Source organism: Rhinopithecus bieti, unplaced genomic scaffold (genome assembly GCF_001698545.2).
Source record: "Rhinopithecus bieti isolate Rb0 unplaced genomic scaffold, ASM169854v2 scaffold_425, whole genome shotgun sequence".
NCBI classification, from domain to species: Eukaryota; Metazoa; Chordata; class Mammalia; order Primates; family Cercopithecidae; genus Rhinopithecus; species Rhinopithecus bieti.
In genome coordinates this window covers 1,657,905-1,676,741 of record NW_016803361.1, presented here as the reverse complement: position 1 = coordinate 1,676,741, position 18,837 = coordinate 1,657,905, and the positions used below count along the sequence as shown (strand labels likewise).

The window sequence follows — 18,837 nt, the reverse complement described above, 5'->3', positions numbered from 1 at the left end:
CCTGGGTGCCAGAGTAAGACTCCATCTCAAAAAAAATAAAAAAATTAAAATAAATAGCCCTCGGCCAGGCACAGTGGCTCACACCTGTAATCCAAGCATTTTGGGAGGCTGAGGCAGGTGGATCACCTGAAGTCAGGAGTTTGAGACCAGCCTGGCCAACATGGTGAAACCCCATCTCTACTAAAATACAAAATTAGCTGGGTGTGGTGGTGCATGCCTGTAATCCCAGCTACTCAGGAGATTGAGGCAGGAGAATCGCTTGAACCCGTGAGGTGGAGGTTGCAGTGAGCCCAGATCGTATCATTGCACTCCAGCCTGGGCAACAAGAGCGAAACTCCATTTCCAAAAAAAAAAGAGAGTCCTCAGAAAGAACGAGAAGAATGCAAAGAGACAATGAGAACTCATCTTTATGTTTCTGATTTCTAATCACCTTTATGCTTGTAATGGGAATCATAGAAGACAAAATTAGAAAACAGCTTATATTATGAAATAGTTGCCACATGCCAGCCATTGTGTTAAAGTGCCTGAACTGCATTACTTCATTAATTTTAGAATAATCCTATGATAGAGACATTATCATCTCCACTGCACAGCGAGAAAATAGACTGAGCAAGGGAAGAGCCAGATCACCATTGTCTCGAGACTTACATGCCCTCCAGGAGTCAGGATGCTTCAGTGGGAAGGCCAGCCCATTGTCTATGGCAGCCACCTTGATAACAGGCTCCTTCACCACCACCCAGTCTGTGTCCTGAAGAGCAAGGAAAGACTAATGACTGAGGAATCCCATCTCCCTCAGGCCCTTCCAAGTAGTAGCAAAGCAACTCATCCCGACTCCCTCAAGAGAACAATCCTTATTGAACTCATCTTGAGCTACTCTCTGAACTGACTTCCATGTTGTTATCTGAACTTAGCACATTTTGGCGCCTCTGACCTGGCTCTTGTTCAAGGCTCAAGAGTCCTGTTCTTATCTCAGAAAAGGTACACCTCCCCAGAAGTTGCTACAGTCCTAGGTAAGAAGGATAATGACAATAATAAAGATAACTATAAGTCATTCCTCCTAGGGAAAGAAAATGAGAATCCAGAAAGCAGAACAGAAGAAATAAAATCCATATCAGTTGGCCAAGGTCCTTTTGTGTGGACCTTGACTCAGATGTTACTTCACTGGTGACAACTACATTTTCCAGCGAGAAAACAGAGCCCCGGAAGATAACAGCTGGCTGCTCCTGCACAAGGGAGTCTGTTTTCCTGCTTCAGTGGTGCATGAAAAGGAAAAGGACAAGAGCTGAATGTAAAAAGAGTGGGCATGTCACCTGTGACAGCCCATGTCAGAGACAACACTATGTGGCTCCATGCTTCAGGCTCATGGGTGCCATCACAGGAACAAGAACTGTGGTTCCAGGATGCCTGAATCTGAATCCCCTGAGATGCCTTATTAAATGTGCAGAATCCTGAGTTTTACACCCGACCTGAAGAATCAGTTTCTAAGGGAAAGGCCTGAAGAATCTATGTACTATTTTAAATAACTCTTCAGAAGATTCGGGCACAAAATTTGAGAGCCACTATTACAGAAAGTAAAAAAGTTATAAGGAATAAAAACCCCACTCTGGGCAACATAGCAAGACTTCATCTCTACAAAAAATTAAACAAACTTCGTGTCTGTAGTCCCAGTTACTCAGGAGGCTGAGGTCAGAGGACTGCTTTGAGCCCCAGGAGTCCAAGGCTGCCGTGAGCTAGGATAGCACTACTGCACTCCAGCCTGGGCAACAGAGCAAGACCTTGTCTCCTTTTTTTTTTTTTTTTTTTTTTAATTTTTGAGACAGAGTCTTGCTCTGTCATCCAGGCTGGAATGCAATGGCGTAATCTTGGCTCACTGCAACCTCCACCTCCCGAGTTCAAGTCATTCTCGTGCCTCAGCCTCCCGAGTAACTAGGAATACAAACTCCCGCCATCATGCCTGGCTAATTTTTCTATTTTTAGTAGAGATGGAGTTTCACCACATTGGCCAGGCTGAACTCCTGACCTCAGGTGATCCTCCTACCTCAGCCTCCCAAAGTGCTGGGATTACAGGCATGAGTCACCATGCCCGGCCAACCCTCTTTCTTTAAAAAAAAAAAAAAAAAAAAAAAAAAGAAAACAAAAAAAGAAATAAAACCAATCTCACTCTTCCTCAGGTAGCCTTCTGCTAATTTTGTAAAACATGCCGACTGAACAGTGGTAGAGAAGTGTGGTGGAGGATGAAAGGAATGAGAAAGGAAAAAAAGTTGCAGGAGCAGCTTTTCTTTTTTTTTTTTTGAGACGAAGTCTCGCTCTGTTGCCCAGGCTGGAGTGCAGTGGCCGGATCTCAGCTCACTGCAAGCTCCGCCTCCCAGGTTTACGCCATTCTCCTGCCTCAGCCTCCCGAGTAGCTGGGACTACAGGCGTCCGCCACCTCGCCCGGCTAGTTTTTTGTATTTTTTTAGTAGAGATGGGGTTTCACCATGTTAGCCAGGATGGTCTCGATCTCCTGACCTCGTGATCCACCCGTCTCGGCCTCCCAAAGTGCTGGGATTACAGGCTTGAGCCACCGCGCCCGGCCAGGAGCAGCTTTTTCTAAACTTATGTTCTGTGGACTTGCGGTCTATTGTGAGAAAAGTGGCATGGTTTAAAAAGGGTAGAAATCAAATTTAAATAGGTTTGTTTAATGTAGTACTTCTGAGACCTTTCCTATGGTACTGTGCAATACGAAGCTCAAAGAAAGGAACAGAGTACGTAATATGTTTCAAATCTACTTGACCCTTTCTTCATGCTATTCCTATTAACGTGTCAGTAGGATGTCCTTGAAACACATATTAAGTAAAACGATACCAAATATTAACCTATTAATTTTAAACGTACGCACCCTCCGATTCTTCTGAATTTATATGACCTACATCTCTGACCATTTTATGTGTTTCTGTATTACGCAAATACTCTTCATTCTCTTTAAGATTTATCTCAGCCTCTTACCCGAGAGCTAGAACTATCCATTGGACAGTCATATTTAATCAGCCAGTTGTCATTGCCTCGATCTGTGAACAGAAATATAAAGTTAGCAGAAAAAAGGGGGATGACTTTCAATTTTTGTAATAGTGGACTAGGTATTCCGGACACTCAGACTAACCCTTCTACTGAGAATGACTATAAACACTGGATAAAATATTTTTAGATCTCTTTAAGGTACTGGAGATTTTAACAAGACCACAAAGAATTTAAGAGTGAAGTTCTGGGAAAGAAAGGAAATCCATGGGAGGAAGTGGAGCCCAGCACTGTGGCTTATTTTCCCCTAGAGCACTTGCCGATTTGGAAAGAGGTGGTTATGAGCTTGAGAGGTAGAACCAGAGTCTTGTTATAAGAGCCTTGTGGAGCTAGAGAGACAAAAACTATAATCCAGTGACTGATCGGGGTAAGGGACCCTCGTATATCATCTATGCTTTGAGTTAAGACCTGAAGCACTCACTACCACACCTTGGAAATACACCAAGCTTCACCTCAACACCTGAAATTAAAGTGATAGTGGATTGTTAGTGCCCTAGGTGCTTGCCAAAAGAAATCTTCTTCCTCCAGACACGATTTACAATAACATCTTAGGCCTTCATACAGCTCTACGATTTCTGATAGGCAGTATTTGACAATGAAAAACAACCAGGTACACAAAGAAACAAGATGACAGGAATAAAAACAAAGAGAAACAACTGAAAATTAAAACAGATCTGTAGGGGCTCCAAACAATAAAATATACAGACTTTAAAATGTTCACAATAAAATCCTTAATATGTTTAAAAAGATAAAAGTCAAGATTAAGAATATCGGCAGAGGCTGTACCTGAAATCCCAGCATTTTGGGAGGCTGAGGAGGCAGAGAATCACTTGAGGTCAGGAGTTCAAGACCAGCCTGGGCAAAATAGCGAGACCCCATGTCTAAATAAATTGTAAATAAGATTAGCCAGGTGCGGTGGTATGTGCCTATAGTTCCAGCTACTTGGGAGGCTGAGGCAGGATAGCTTGAGCCAAGAGTTAGAGGCTGCTGCAATGAGCTATGATCATACCACTGCACTCTAGCCTGGACAACAGAGCGATACCCTGCCTCCAAAAAAAAAAAAAAAAATCAAACCTGAATTTGATCAAGCCTTTAAACTCAAGCAGTAAATTTACAGGAAACACAGAGAATAGAGGGTGTCAAATCCACATTGTGGAAATTCTATAGGGCATATCCAGTTTCTTCAACAAATAAAAGGCAAGGGGAAAAAAATGTGAAACTTTCCCTAAATTGAAGACATTTAAGAAACATATTAACCTGGCCAGACACAGTGGCTTATGACTGTAATCTCAGCACTTTGGGAGGCTGAGGTGGGAGGAATGCTTGAGCCCAGGAGTTTAAGACCAGCCTGAGCAACATAGTGAGATCCCATCTCCAAAAAAACAAAAAAGAAAGATATTAACCAAATGTAATATGTGGACCTTTATATCATGATTTCAACAAGCCAATTATAAAAACCACTTTTTTATGAGACAACTGGGGTAATCTGAACACTGATGGGACATTATTAAATACTGATTATACTGAAAAAAAATGTATCTCTTCAAGAACATATGGAGGTATCTATAGATACTATAAAATTATGTCTCCGATTTGCTTTAAAATAATCCAGCAGTTCCAGTCAAAGCCTTAGTTGAAAACAAAAAAAATTCCAGCAGGGATGGGGGTAGCAGGAAGTGAGACTTGACACAGTAACCGTTGAAGGTGGTAACAAGTATATGGGGTTTATTATACCAGTCTCTTTACTTTTGTGTATTTTGAAATTTTCCTACTAATCAGCTAAAAAATTATTTTAAGTAAACTATGGGACACAGAAGAAATGAACAATGGAAATTAGAAAATATAGTCTCCATCTATAAAATGAGAGGATAAAAAAAGTTTAAATATATTTTATAATGATTGATTACAGTGGAAAAATACACACTTGTATGATACACCTAAACTATGCTTAAGATGAAATTAAAGTCTGAAGTGCATATGTTAGAAAAGAAGAGGCCGGGCGCGATGGCTCTCACCTGTAATCCCAGCACTTCGGGAGGCCAAGGCGGGCGGATCACGAGGTCAGGAGTTCAAGACCAGCCTGACCAATATGGTGAAACCCCGTCTCTACTAAAAATACAAAAATTAGCCGGGCGTGGTGGCATGCACCTGTAGTCCCAGCTACTCAGGAGGCTGAGGCAGGAGAATCGTTTGAACCCAGGAAGCAGAGGTTGCAGTGAGCCCAGATCACGCCACTGCAATCCAGCCTGGGCGACAGAGCAAGACTCCGTCTCAAAAAAAAAAAAAGGAGAGGAAAGGGGAGGGGAGGGGAAGGAGGGGAGGGGGGATCGGCGGGCAGGCGGCGAGGAGAGAGAGGGGAGGAGAGCGGGGAGGTGGAAAGGGAGGGAGGAGAAGAGGGGAGGGGAGGGAGGGGAAAAGGGAGGGGAGGGGGATGGGGAGGGAGGGGAGAGGAGAGGAGAGAAGCTAAAAATCAATACTCTAAGAGAGGATTCTAGGAAGATGGTGGAGTAGGAAACAACAGAAATCTGTCTCCCCATGTGGACAACAATTGTAGTGGCAAAAATCTGTCTGATATAATTATTTTGGAGCTCTGGAGTCTATGGAGGGCCTGCAACTTGCAGGGGAAAGCCGGGACAGTAAATTGTGGTTAATTTCATTCAATTTTGGCTCTTAGCCCCACAAGCAGCTACCCAACCCCCACCCTTTAGCCACATGGCAGCCAGATATGCACAAGTTCTAGGAGCAGCCTGCAAACAGCTTGAGGGTGCCAAGGTGGGCAAAAAGGACCCTAACATCATAATGGTGAAAGACTGCAATCAAGAACAATGAAAAGATGCCTGCTTTTACTTCTATTCAACATAGTAATGGAAGTCTTAGAGCACTGAAGCGAGAAAAAAGAAATAAAAAGCCCCCAAATTGGGAAGAAAAAAGAAAAGAGGGAAAATTATGTCCGTTCATAAATATGATTGTGTATGTACATAACCCTAAAATTTCCACAAAAAACAAACTGTTAGAACTAATAATTCAGCAAAGTAGCAGCATACAAAGTCAATCCACAAAAAAATCAGTTGCAAGCCGGGCACAGTCGTTCACACCTGTAATCCCAGCACTTTGGGAGGCTGAGGTAGGAGGATTGCTTGAGCCCAGGAATTCGAGACCAGCCTGGGCAAGGCAGTGAGACCTCGTCTCCACAAAAAATTTAAAAACTAGCCAGGCGTGGTCCTCACACCTGTAGTCCAGCTACTCCTACTCATGCGGCAGAGGTAGGAGGATCACTTGAACCCAGGAGTCCGAGGCTGTAGTGAGCTATGATTGTACCACTGCACTTCAGCCTGGATAATAGAGCATAACTCTGTCTCTTTAAAAAGTAAAACTAGGCCGGGCGCGGTGGCTCAAGCCTGTAATCCCAGCACTTTGGGAGGCCGAGACGGGTGGATCACGAGGTTAGCAGATCGCGACTATCCTGGCTAACACGGTGAAACCTCGTCTCTACTAAAAAATACAAAAAACTAGCCGGGCGTGGTGGCGGGCGCCTGTAGTCCCAGCTACTCGGGAGGCTGAAGCAGGAGAATGGCGTGAACCCGGGAGGCGGAGCTTGCAGTGAGCTGAAGTGAGCCGAGATCCGGCCACTGCCCCCCCGCCCGGGCGGCAGAGGGAGACTCTATCTCAAAAAAAAAAAAAAAAAAAAAAAAAAAAAAAAAAAAACTAAAGGCAATAGATCGAGATAAAGTATTTGCAAATTATATATGTGATATGGGATTAATAGCCAGATATACAGAGAACTTTCAACAAATGTAGAGAGAACTCAACAATAACGACCAAAAAAAAAAAAAATTCAAAAATAGGCAAAGGACTTACATAGCCAACTCCAAAGAAGATATATGATTGGCCAATCAGCACATAAAAAGTTGTTTAACATCGGCCGAGCGCAGTGGCTCACACCTGTAATCCCAGCACTTTGGGAGGCCGAGGCAGGCGGATCAGGAGGTCAGGAGATCGAGACCATCCTGGCTAACACGGTGAAACCCCGTCTCTACTAAAAATGCAAAAAATTAGCCGGGTGAGGCAGCGGGCACCTGTAGTCCCAGCTACTTGGGAGGCTGAGGCGGGAGAATAGCGTGAACCCAGGAGGCGGAGCTTGCAGTGAGCTGAGATCGCACCAGTGCACTCCAGCCTGGATGAATGAGCGAGACTCCGTCTCAAAAAAAAAAAAAAAGATGCTTAACATCACTAACCATTAAGGAAATGCAAATCAAAACGATACGATAACATCTCACACCCATTAGGATGGTTACTATCAAAACAAAAATAGAAAACATTCAGCAGAATGCAGATGAAATATGAAAAGGAAAAAAACAGAAAACAGTAAGTGCTGGCGAGAATGTGGAGAAATTGGAAGGAACCCTCGTGTGCTGTTGGTGGGAATGTAAAAATGACGCAGCTGCTGTGGAAAACAGTATGGTGGTTTCTCAAAAAATTAAAAATAGAATTACCATATATGATCCAGTAATTCCACTTCTGGATATATACTCAAAAAAACTGAAAGCAGGGTCTTGAAGAGATATTTGTACACCCAGTAGCATTGTCCATAATAGCTAAAATGCAGAAGCAACCCAAGTGTTCACTGAAAGATGAATGGATAGACAAAATGTGGTATATACATAAAATGGATCAGTATTTACCCTTAAAAAGGAAAGAAATTCTGATATATACTGCATCGTAGATGTACCTTGAGGACGTTATGCTAAGTGAATAAGTGAATCACCAAAAGGCAAATACTGTACTATTCCACTTATATGAGGTACTTAGAGCAGTCAAAATCATAGAAACAGAAAACAGAATGATGGTTGCCAGGCATGTGGGGAGGGGGAATGAATAGTTACTGTTTAATGAGTATAGAGCTTCAGTTATACAAGATAAAAAGAGTTCTGGAGGCCGAGCATGGTGGCTCACACCTGTAATCCCAGCACTTTGAGACACTGAGATGGGTAGATCACCTGAGGTCAGCTGAAGACCAGCCTGGCCAACATGGTGAAACTCCATCTCTATAAAAATACAAAAATAAGCTGGGCATGATGGTGGGTGTCTGTAATCCCAGCTACTCGGGAGGCTGAGGTAGGAAAATCACATGAACCCAGGAGGTGGGGGTTGCAGTGAGCTGAGATCGCGCCATTGCACTCCAACCTAGGTGACGGAGCGAGACTCCGTCTCAACGACAACAAAATAAAAGAGTTCTGGAGATGGATGGTGGTGACAGTTGCATAATATGAATGTATTTCATACTACTTTAAAATGGTTAAGATAATAAATTTGATGTTATATACATTTTACTATGATTTTAAAAATCAGACAAAATATAGGTTCAATAAGGTGAATTTAAAGATTTTTTTTTTGGAAACACAGTCTTGCTCTGTCACCCAGGCTAGAGTGCAGTGGTACAATTTTGACTTACTGCAACCTCCACCTCCCGGGTTCAAGAGATTCTCCCACCTCAGCCTCCTGAATAGCTGGGACTACAGGCACGCACCACCACACCCGGCTAATTTTTGTATTTTTAGTAGAGACAGGGGTTTCACCATGTTGTCCAGGCTGGTCTTGAACTCCTGGCCTCAAGTGATCCATCTGCCTTGGCCTCCCAAAGTGCTAGGAGTACAGGCATGAGCTACCGCATCCAGTCTGAATTTAAAAATTTTGTCCTCAATATATGTAAATTTTGCCAGGTTAGTTGAATTTAAATTGCACTGAAAAAAAATTTTTTTTTAATTAGCAATGATCTAAGTATCTACCTCCGGAAGTTAGAGGAAGACAAAACTGTCCTGTTACAGGTCTTGAGGCTTCAAGAATGATGAGGGATCAAGGATAAGAGTACTCTTCACAGTGCTTTGGAAGAGCTAAGTGTCTTCTGTCTGGAACCAGCAAAGAGTGTAAGATAAAACATAAATACTAACTCCAGGCATCACCACCTCTGAAAACTACACATGATGTGTCTGGACGAGGCACTCTGACTCCCAAGCCCTGCAAGCCTCCAGGCCTCCCTGTGCCTCAACACAGTCTGGCACAGGGCATGGGACCACCTGCAGCTACTCACCAGTGTTGCGGATGATGTAATCCAGCACCACCAACCGCTCAAACTGCAACAGTAGTTGCCGGTTAGTATTCTCAGGAAGAGGTTCTGCTTCAAAACGCCGTAGCCAATAGTCTGCATCTTTGTAGCCTTCAACAAAGAGCTGGAATGAACCAACCTGGAACCAAGAGGAAGAAACAAAGGTTTTTCCCTACTGCCCAAGTCCAAAGACCTTTGGTGTATGCCAGATACCCATTAAGGCCCTATGGAGTTTGTATCAGAGAAGGGAAACTTTTCAAGATCTTTACTTCCTCATTTCTTGCAAGTATAGGAGAAAAGAGATTTAACAGTGATCATCCATCCAAATTAAAGAACCTATCCAAATGAACCAGAGGAGTAAAGTGAAAAGTTAGGTCTCAACTTTTTAAACTTTAGCCACTTGACAGAAATGAGGAAGACAGGATCCTCAGGGCAGGTTACTCACGTGCCCATATTTGAGTTGTAGGCACCTTGCTTCACCACTTGGATGACTATGTCACTATAAATCATGACCCTTGATAAGCCACAGAGGTGCATCTATACCTTTGGTGGTAGCCCGATGCGGTTAAACCGCTGTCCCACTTTTGGCACTTTCTCTAGCGCAAGCCGCTTGCCCCTGGACTTCACTCGGTCAATGGCACTATAGTTGAAGGTCTCACTGGCCAAGTATACTACCTACAGTGAAAAGAGGAGAGATACGAAGGTTAGAGTCAAGTTTAAGGAACCAGAACACTATGGCAGAGAATAAATAGCTTGATGTTCACAAATACTATTCCTCTTCCAGGGCACAGAAAAAATACATTTCTCAGCCTTCCCAGCAACTAGGAGAGGGAAGATAACTACTTTGAGCCAACGAAATAATGACAAAATTATATATGTACAACACTTCCACTGCTGGCCACTAAAATCTCCCACAATCCTTAATTAACATTCCCCAGTCTGTACAGCTAGGAAAGAAGGGCTGGGAAATCACAGAGCCACACCATGGAAGAACCTCGGATACCCTGTTACTACATGAGTGATGTGGTATCTAGGAGAGCTGCCTATCTGGCATGAGTCTGAGATGTAATCAAGAAATACACTCCTGGCCAGGCGCGGTGGCTCATGCCTGTAATCCCAACACTCTGGGAGGTTGAGGAGGGCGGATCACTTGAGGTCAGGAGTTCGAGACCAGCCTGGCCAACATGATGAAACCTCAGTCTCTACTAAAAACACAAAGAAAAAAAATTAGCCAGGCATGGTGGTGCATGTCTGTAATCCTAGCTACCTGGGAGGCTGAGGTGGGAGGATGGCTTGAACATCAGAAGCAGAGGTTGCAGTGAGCCAAGATCACGCCACTGCACATTCTATCCTGGGTTGCAGAGGGAGACTCTGTCCCAAAAAAAAAGAAAAAAAAGAAATACAATCCAATTGTATTAAACCACTGAGATTTAGGGGTTGTTACAGCAGCTAGTATGAAGCACAAGGATTAACACTGTCATCTCCTGGGTTAGATTAGGCCAAATGCCCATTTTATTTCCAGATACAAACAAGTTGCAATTTACTCTATACCCCCTTATTTCCTTTTGAATGTTTTTGGTTTTTTTTTTTGAGACAGAGTCTCACTCTGTTGCCCAGGCTGGAGTGCAGTGGCACAGTCTTGGCTCACTGCAACCTCCACATCCCAGGTTCAAGGGATTCTCATGCCTCAGCCTCCCAAGTAGCTGGGATTACAGGTGTGTGCCACCACTTCTGACTAATGTTTGTATTTTTAGTAGAGAGAGGGTTTCACCATGTTGGCCAGGCTGGTCTTGAACTCCTGACCTCAGGTGATCCTCCCACCTTGGCCTCCCAAAGTGCTGGGATTACAGGCATGAGCCACTGTGCCCTGGCCCTTTTGAATTTTTTCACTTTGTGAAATTATTCATATTCAAAAGATAAACATTAAAATTGGTTTTCATTTTAATTAACTGCTATTTTTATGTATAGGCTATATCTGGAATATTACACAAGAAATACTGTAATCCTGGCTGCCTCTGAGGAAGGAAACTGAATGGTCAGGAGATAGGGGTAGCAGGGAGTCTGAATTACTTTTCTCTGTTTACCCTACGTGGCTTCTGATTTTTGTACTAGATGCATGCACTGCCTATTCTAAAAAAATTTTTTTAACATGTCATCAATATTATACTTGATTTAAGTGAAACTGCAGTGACATCATTGTAATCCACATATGCATCTATTGTCACACTTATCACATTGTCTTGTAATTATTCATTTGTATATCTAACTTCTCCCTTAAAACTAATGAGATTTGAGGAAGCAGAGAACATCTTATTTATATTAGCATCCACAGTACCTAACACAGTAGCTGGCACATGCTCATTAAATATTTATTAAGTGAATGAATGAATGAATTACAAGCTTCTTTCAGAGACAGCAACAAGCGAGTTTTAGCATATTAATACCTAAAATAAAACTTATAAGAAAGCTATTTTCCTAAGCCTTGTAAAAGTTATTACAAATAACTATTTTTTTCCCATGAACCTGAGAGGCAAAATAACTGCCTCTCATCTATCACTCCATCCTACCATCTAGTATTAATAGAGCACCTAAAATGGATGTGCATGGTACTGTAGCAGGCACTTCCTGCCTTACAAATCAGAAAACTCAGGCATAGGAATAAAGGAAAAGAGTTTTCTAAGGCTACCTTGCCAGTGTCCACAGTGAAACTTCTGGCTCTCTCAAGCCATAAATCCCCTTTTGCCCCATCATATTTATTTTCTGTCATTCTTCCTAATAAACCACTTTTTCCCCATGACTATGAAACTGTCATAACCTGAAACCTCATAGAAGCAGAGAGCAGAGACAGCCAGTGAGTGAGAATTACAGCCTTACCATTTGAAGTTCCAATGCAATGTGAGCCCTGTTTCTATAATGACAGATGCTCTGATCAACTCCATAGAGTCCTATCACAAGAGTTGGGAAGACAGGAAGGGGAGTCCTCTTACTATTCTCCAGCAGCTATATGTTAAGATTCCAAAGTTCTGTCTCATCTCAGTCTTACATAAGACAAGTATTTTTTTTTTTTTTTGAGATGGAGTGTTGCTTTGTTGCCCAGGACAGAGTGTGGTGGCACAATCTCAGCTCACTGCAACCTCTGCCTCCCAGGTTCAAGCGATTCTCCCACCTCAGCCACCCAAGTAGCTGGGATTACAGGCACACACCACCATGCCCAGCTAATTTTTGTATTTTTAGTAGAGACGGGTTTTCACGATGTTGGCCAGGCTGGTCTCGAACTCCTGACCTCAGGTGATTCACCCACTTTGGCCTCCCAAAGTGCTGGGATTACAGCGTGAGCCACTGAGCCCAGCCAAGACAAGTATTTTTGTTGTTGCTGACTTTCTGATGCAAAAGATCCTCAGGCCTCATGAAGGTTCTCTAACAGGGAAAGAGGAAGACCAGAGATAGGGAAGAAAGGGATTGTGGGGGTGACGCTAAGGATTAGAATAGCTCATAAAAATATCACAGACTAACATATGGAGGGTTTACATTGTGCCTGACTTGCCCAAGTGTTACACAAATCAAAAACTGCAGAGCAAGAATTCAAACTCAAGTGCTCCAGAAGCACCAACAGAGCAGGCAGGCATAGGGCCAGGCATGGTCTGGTATTTGCCTAGTAAAGGAAGAAAACTACAGACTGATGAGCAAGGAGAATTTAAAAGTTTCTAGAGTCTAAGAGAAGCCTAGTAGAAGCATTTCCGGTTAGGAGACTTAAGAGCATTAATTATCATATAAGATGTTCAAAGCATGCTGTAAAACTATTTGCACAGAGAGGGAAAAGTAAGGCATAAAGAGAAGGAATGAGCTGCACAAAGCCAGGCAGTGAATTAGATGTGAAATGGGAACTACAAGCCTGGTCAAACATTTTCTCGCTAGACCTGAAGTTGGGAGAACTTTGGTATTGTTTCTCATGATTTGATATTCATTTACTGACTCAGCTGGTACTTCATGAATGCTTACTATAAATATAGCATTTTGCTAGGTGCTAAGAATGAGAGAGGAAAACTTGAGAAGTGGTCTCTGACTTCTATAACTTACAAACTAGTTGACTAATTGTTTGGAGTTTAGTAGCAAAAAAGCAGACATGGTTAAATATCCACGAGTCATATTTTCCTCTCAGATGGAAGGGAAGTTTCTATCTGCTGATCAATCTGTTTGCTCAGAGAGTCTGCTATCTAAACCTGTGAAGAAATCTTCAAGGCTGGGCATGGTGGCTCACACTTGTAATCCCGGCACTTTGGGAGGCCAAGGCAGGAGGATCGCTTGAGCCCAGGAGTTCAAGACCAGCCTGAGCAAAACAGGGAGACCTTGTTTCTAGAAAAAATTTAAAAAAAAAAAAAAAAATTGGCCAGGCTTGGTGGCACATGCCCGTAATCCTAACCTGAGAGGCTGAGGTGGGAGGACTGCTTGAGCCGGGGAGGTCAAGGCTGCAGTGAGCTGTGATTGTGCCACTGTACCCCAGCCTGGGCAACAGAGCAAGACCCTATCTCTAAAAACAAGAAAGAAAAGAAAACTTTTTAAGCAGGGGGATTTTAATCTAGTGGCATGCTCCCTGCAGGGCTGGTCAATGGAGAGACTGCAACATTTATGAACCATCACCCTAAAATTATACCCAAAACTATAATTACAAATATATGCACTTTTTCTGGAAAGGGGGTCTACAGGTTTTATCAGATTCTCAGAGTTATTTAATAAATAACTAAATAAATTTGGTTTTAGTTATTTAGTCAATAACTAAATAAAGTAGCATAGACTAGTTAAGACTAAGCACAAAGCCAGGATGGTTTGGATGACTCAGCAGCTTCAGGGCATCAGATGAGAGTTCTACCTAAGTTGTTACTAAATCCCAGGTAGCCACGTACTCGGTGAATGGTGTGCCCGGACATGTTCATATGCCGACCAGTAGATTCCTTCCCCTCATAACCCTTGGTGAGTTTCATGGAACATCTTGTAGTGCAGGGGTTCTTAGCCTGGTATCAGTAAACTCCCTGAAATTGTATGCAATCAATTCTGTATTCAAGCATATTGGTGGGGGTTGGGGGGGAACCTCAACTATGTCTATAACACATACAAGATGTGTATGAATCCATTCTGAGTGTGAGTCTGCCTGGATCTGGCATCCTTATTTTGATATGTTCAGACAAGTCCCCAAATTCCACAGCATAAAGATAAATGAGAAAAATTCCATGTCAGTTCCCGTAGGGTTCAGGCCAGACCATTTCTCTAACCCTCAGCCCATCCTAAAGTCTTCCTTGTCAGACCCTTCAGAAGTGCTTAGCTGTCATTAGCCAGTCCTAGATCATTAGCCAGTCCTAGACTGTATCAAAATGCTGGGATAGCTCAGAAGTCTGAGAGTAAACCACAAAGTCACTAGGTTTCTAACTAGCTTGGGGTTAGCTGCGATTCAAAGACCAAGGGAGCCATAAATATGCAGTAGAAGCTTGTGAATTTCCTAAAATTGTATGCAAAAATTGTGTGTGCATCCTTCAAAAGATAGCCTTCATCAGATGATCAAATCATGAGCCTAATCCTGCCAACCTCCCGAAAAAAGATCGAGAACCCAGACTTAGGGTATATAAATGGCCCCACTGGACCCAAGTTCCCACTAACATGTAGCAGGGCTTAGACCCCAGGAAACTGTGGCCAGGCAGTAAGGTTTCCTGGAGATGGGTCACTGACCTTTGTACGAGGAACAATGTTGAGTTCCAGTTTTTGGTCCACTAGGCTGGCCCCTGCCTCTGAGAGATAGCCCTGGTTGAGGACAAGGCAGTCACGGCCAAAGCAGCAGGGACAGCACAGCTTCTGCAGCCACTTGGTCCACTTAGGATTAAGATGCCCATAGGGCTCTTCATTCTTGGGTTTGAAGACAGCAATGATCCTCTAAAAGACGAAAGAAAAAGAGGATGTTAAATCCGAGTTGACTGAAATAGCCCACAGACCAAGTCAGCAGGAATCTAGAAAGAGATGAGAGGGCATAGGCGGACAATTCCTACTTACAGTCAGACTCAGGTTTCTCCCAGTTGGTAAGGGGAAGACAGCAGCTCGTGTTTGCAGCTAAGAGACCCACTGCTAGAAAGGGTTGTGGCCAAAGAACATATTAAGTCTTCTTTTTCTTCCTTGCTCCTTTATCCCTCTTCCCCATCTCTTTTCCCTCATGTAAGTACCTACCTCTAACTTGGTGCTTCAAACAAACAAGGTAAATAGATTGCTACATTTCTAGGAGCAAGATACAGAAGCAGGCCAGGTACAGGGACTCATGCCTGTAATTCCAGCACTTTGGGAGGCCAAGTCGCGCAGATCACTTGAGGCCAGGAGTTTGAGACCAGCCTGGCCAACATGGTGAAACCCTGTCTCTACTAAAAATACAAAAAGTAGCTGGGCGCAGTGGTACACATCTGTAATTCCAGCTACTTGGGAGGCTAAGGCATGAGAATCACTTGACCATGGTGGGTAGGTTGAAATGAGCCGAGATTGCCTGCATTGCACTCCTCACCCTGGGTGACCAAGTGAGACCCTGTCTCACAAAAAACAAAAAAAACAAAAAAAAGTACAGAAGCCAATTCAGGCCGGGCGCGGTGGCTCAAGCCTGTAATCCCAGCGACTTTGGAGCCGGAGCGGGCGGTTTCACGAAGTCAGGAGATTGAGCCATCCTGGGCTAACACGGTGACCCGTCTCTACTAAACATACAAAAACTAGGCGAGTGGGCGGGCTCTGTAGTCCCAGGCTCTCGGGAGGCTGAGGCAGGAAGAATGGGCGTAAACCCGGAAGGCGGCGCTTGCAGTGAGTGAGATCCGCCCTGCCACTCCAGGTCCGGCGACAGAGAGATCCGCCTAAAAAAAAAAAAAAAAAAGAGCCAATTCAGTGGTAGGATCTTGAGATCTTGAGTCACTGGCAGCATCTAACGCCAATACGATACTGCTTCCTGCCCTCCGGAAAGATATAATATCCTAATGCACAAGGGCTCTAAAGTAATCTTTCCCCCCAAAAAATGAGGAATTAACTGATCACAGATCATGTTATCTTTTTTGGCATGCGCCCCTGCCCTATTTATCCCACAGGATCTTTGTGTACGTGGTATGCCAGAAATTTAACACCATAAACTCTAATTTTCGAAGTTACATATATGCACACTGTTGTTCTGCATCAATTACAGAAAAACTTTTTAAAAAACTTTACCAACTGGAAGGAATTAAAGAAGGTATTATGGGCCGGGCATGGTGGCTCATACTTGTAATCCCAGCACTTTGGGAAGCCGAGGTGGGTGGATAACCTGAGGTCAGGAGTTCGAGACCAGCCTGGCCAACATGGTGAAACCCTGTCTCTACTAAAAATACAAAAATTTGCTGGGTGTGGTGGCATGCAGCTGTAATCCCAGCTACCCGGGAAGCTGAGGCAGGAGAATCACTTGAACCCAAGAGGCGGAGGTTGTAGTGAGCCGAGATCATGCCACTACACTCTAGCCTGGGCGATAAGATGGAGACTCTGTCTCAAAAAAAAAAAAAAAAAAAGCTATTATGGAATGAGGTTAAGGAAATTCCTTCATCAATGATGAAGAGATTTCCTCTCACAACCTTATTATCCAAAGAGAAAAATCACAGCAGGAAAAAAGACTCTGCTACTTGATTAGAATGATGCTCTCTTAAGTAATTCTGATAGGCAAGAAACCAGGACATGAGATGCCACACAGATTAAATTCATTTTCTGTAGTAGACAGTAACTTAATCTTCTAAGGTCCTTGGAAATACAGGATGCCTAGAAACTATGGCCCTCCCTCCTGAATGTTTTCTTCAAAAGGCCAGTCAGCCCTCTGAGATTGTTTTACATTCATCTCATTCCCTCCAGTCCCCAAACTGGTAATTCAAGGGAAAAAAGCAAATATGTGGCCGGATGTGGTGGCTCATGCCTGTAATCCCAGCACTTTGGGAGGCCAAGGCAGGCAGATCACCTGAGGTCGGGAGTTCGAGACCAGCCTAACCAACATGGAGAAATCCCGTCTCTACTAAAAATGCAAAATTAGCTGGTCATGGTGACACATGCCTGTAGTCCTAGCTAGTCAGGAGGCTGAGGCAGGAGAATCGCTTGAACCCAGGAGGCGGAGGTTGCAGTGAGCCGAGATCACGCCATTGCACTCCGGCCTGGGCAATAAGAGCGAGAGTCTGTCTCAAAAAAAAGAAAATAAAAAAAAAAAGTAAATATGCTATCCAAGTGATTCATCCTCATATCATAAGACTCTCCTTGTCCTCTCCACCCCACAGCCTACTCAAGCTAGTCTGGGTCATAAGACATTTTCCTGTGGGTGTCACTTCCTGAATGGCAGGTCACAGCAGACAACATGCACCCATCCGCTTTCACCGACTCAGTACTCATATTAGGAATTGGCTAGGTCCATGTCACTAACAATAACCGGTCGATCTTGAAGCTAGCTCCTTTAAAAATGCCCTCCAAGGATTTGAGAGGACAAAAAAAATACAGAACTCCTCCTTCTCCCTCCAAAAAGAATCGATTTATTCTTAAAGACAAACTAACTTCTTTACTGGCAAATGCAAAATGCATATATTCACATTATAAGTCTTCAAAATTACTTTCTTGTCCAAAGCAGTTAGCTAAAGGTCTCAGCAGTCTTCTCTGTCTCTGTTCCCCTGGAACCCCAGCCTCTTAATAACAAAGCAGCAGTAGCAACAGACTCACAACTCAGAAAATGACTGATGAGTTCACTGTAACCCTCCGGAACCTAGACAGGAAAACCAAAAGGCAACCTGAAGCATGTCCCAGAACCCAACAGTCAGTTCAACTGAGGCACATTACGGAGTTCAGGAAGCTGGTCCGCAATGAAAGGGAGGCCAAGACACTCCTATTATTACTGGAGGCTGAAAAATACCAGGGCGAAGGCCAACTGGTAAATACTTCTACTTAAAGAAAGAAAAGGTTGAGCATGGTGGCTCATGCCTATAAGCCCAGCACTTTCAGAGGATGAGGCAGGATTGCCTGAGGCCTGGAGTTTGAGACCAGCTTGGACAACACAAGACGCTGTCACTGATTTTTACAAATTAGCCAGGAATCATGCCTGTAATCCCAGCACTTTGGGAGGCCAAGGTGGGCGGATCACCTGAGGTCAGAAGTTCAAGACCAGCCTGATCAACATGAAGAAACTCCATCTCTACTAAAAGTACAAAATTAGCTGGGCATGGTGGCCCATGCCTGTAATCCCAGCTACTCGGGAGGCTGAGTCAGGAGAATCGCTTGAACCTGGGAGGTGGAGGTCACAGTAAGCCGAGATCACGCCATTGCACTCCAGCCTGGGCAATGAGTGAAATACCGTCTCAAAAAAAAGAAAAAAAAAGGCCGGGCGCGGTGGCTCAAGCCTGTAATCCCAGCACTTTGGGAGGCCGAGACGGGCGGATCAGGAGGTCAGGAGATCAAGACCATCCTGGCTAATACGGTGAAACCCCGTCTCTACTAAAAAATACAAAAAACTAGCCGGGCGTAGTGGCAGGCGCCTGTAGTCCCAGCTACTCAGGAGGCTGAGGCAGGAGAATGGCGTAAACCCGGGAGGCGGAGCTTGCAGTGAGCTGAGATCCAGCCACTGCACTCCAGCCTGGGCGACAGAGCAAGACTCCGTCTCAAAAAAAAAAAGAAAAAAG

At 43.9% G+C, this 18,837-nt stretch overlaps 1 protein-coding gene across 1 annotated transcript in view; it reads right to left on the bottom strand.

Moving 5' to 3' along the window:
- PI4K2A (phosphatidylinositol 4-kinase type 2 alpha) overlaps positions 1-16,094 on the bottom strand; it is a 30,291-nt gene extending 14,197 nt beyond the window's left edge. The window contains exons 1-6 of the mRNA XM_017879796.1: positions 16,086-16,094; positions 14,876-15,076; positions 9,701-9,832; positions 9,143-9,296; positions 2,986-3,047; positions 649-748 (exon numbers count right to left, since the gene is read on the bottom strand). Of these exons, the coding sequence (XP_017735285.1) occupies positions 649-748; positions 2,986-3,047; positions 9,143-9,296; positions 9,701-9,832; positions 14,876-15,076; positions 16,086-16,094 (658 nt within the window). The remainder of the gene's footprint in view (positions 1-648; positions 749-2,985; positions 3,048-9,142; positions 9,297-9,700; positions 9,833-14,875; positions 15,077-16,085) is intronic.
- Between the last annotated feature and the right edge of the window lie 2,743 nt (positions 16,095-18,837).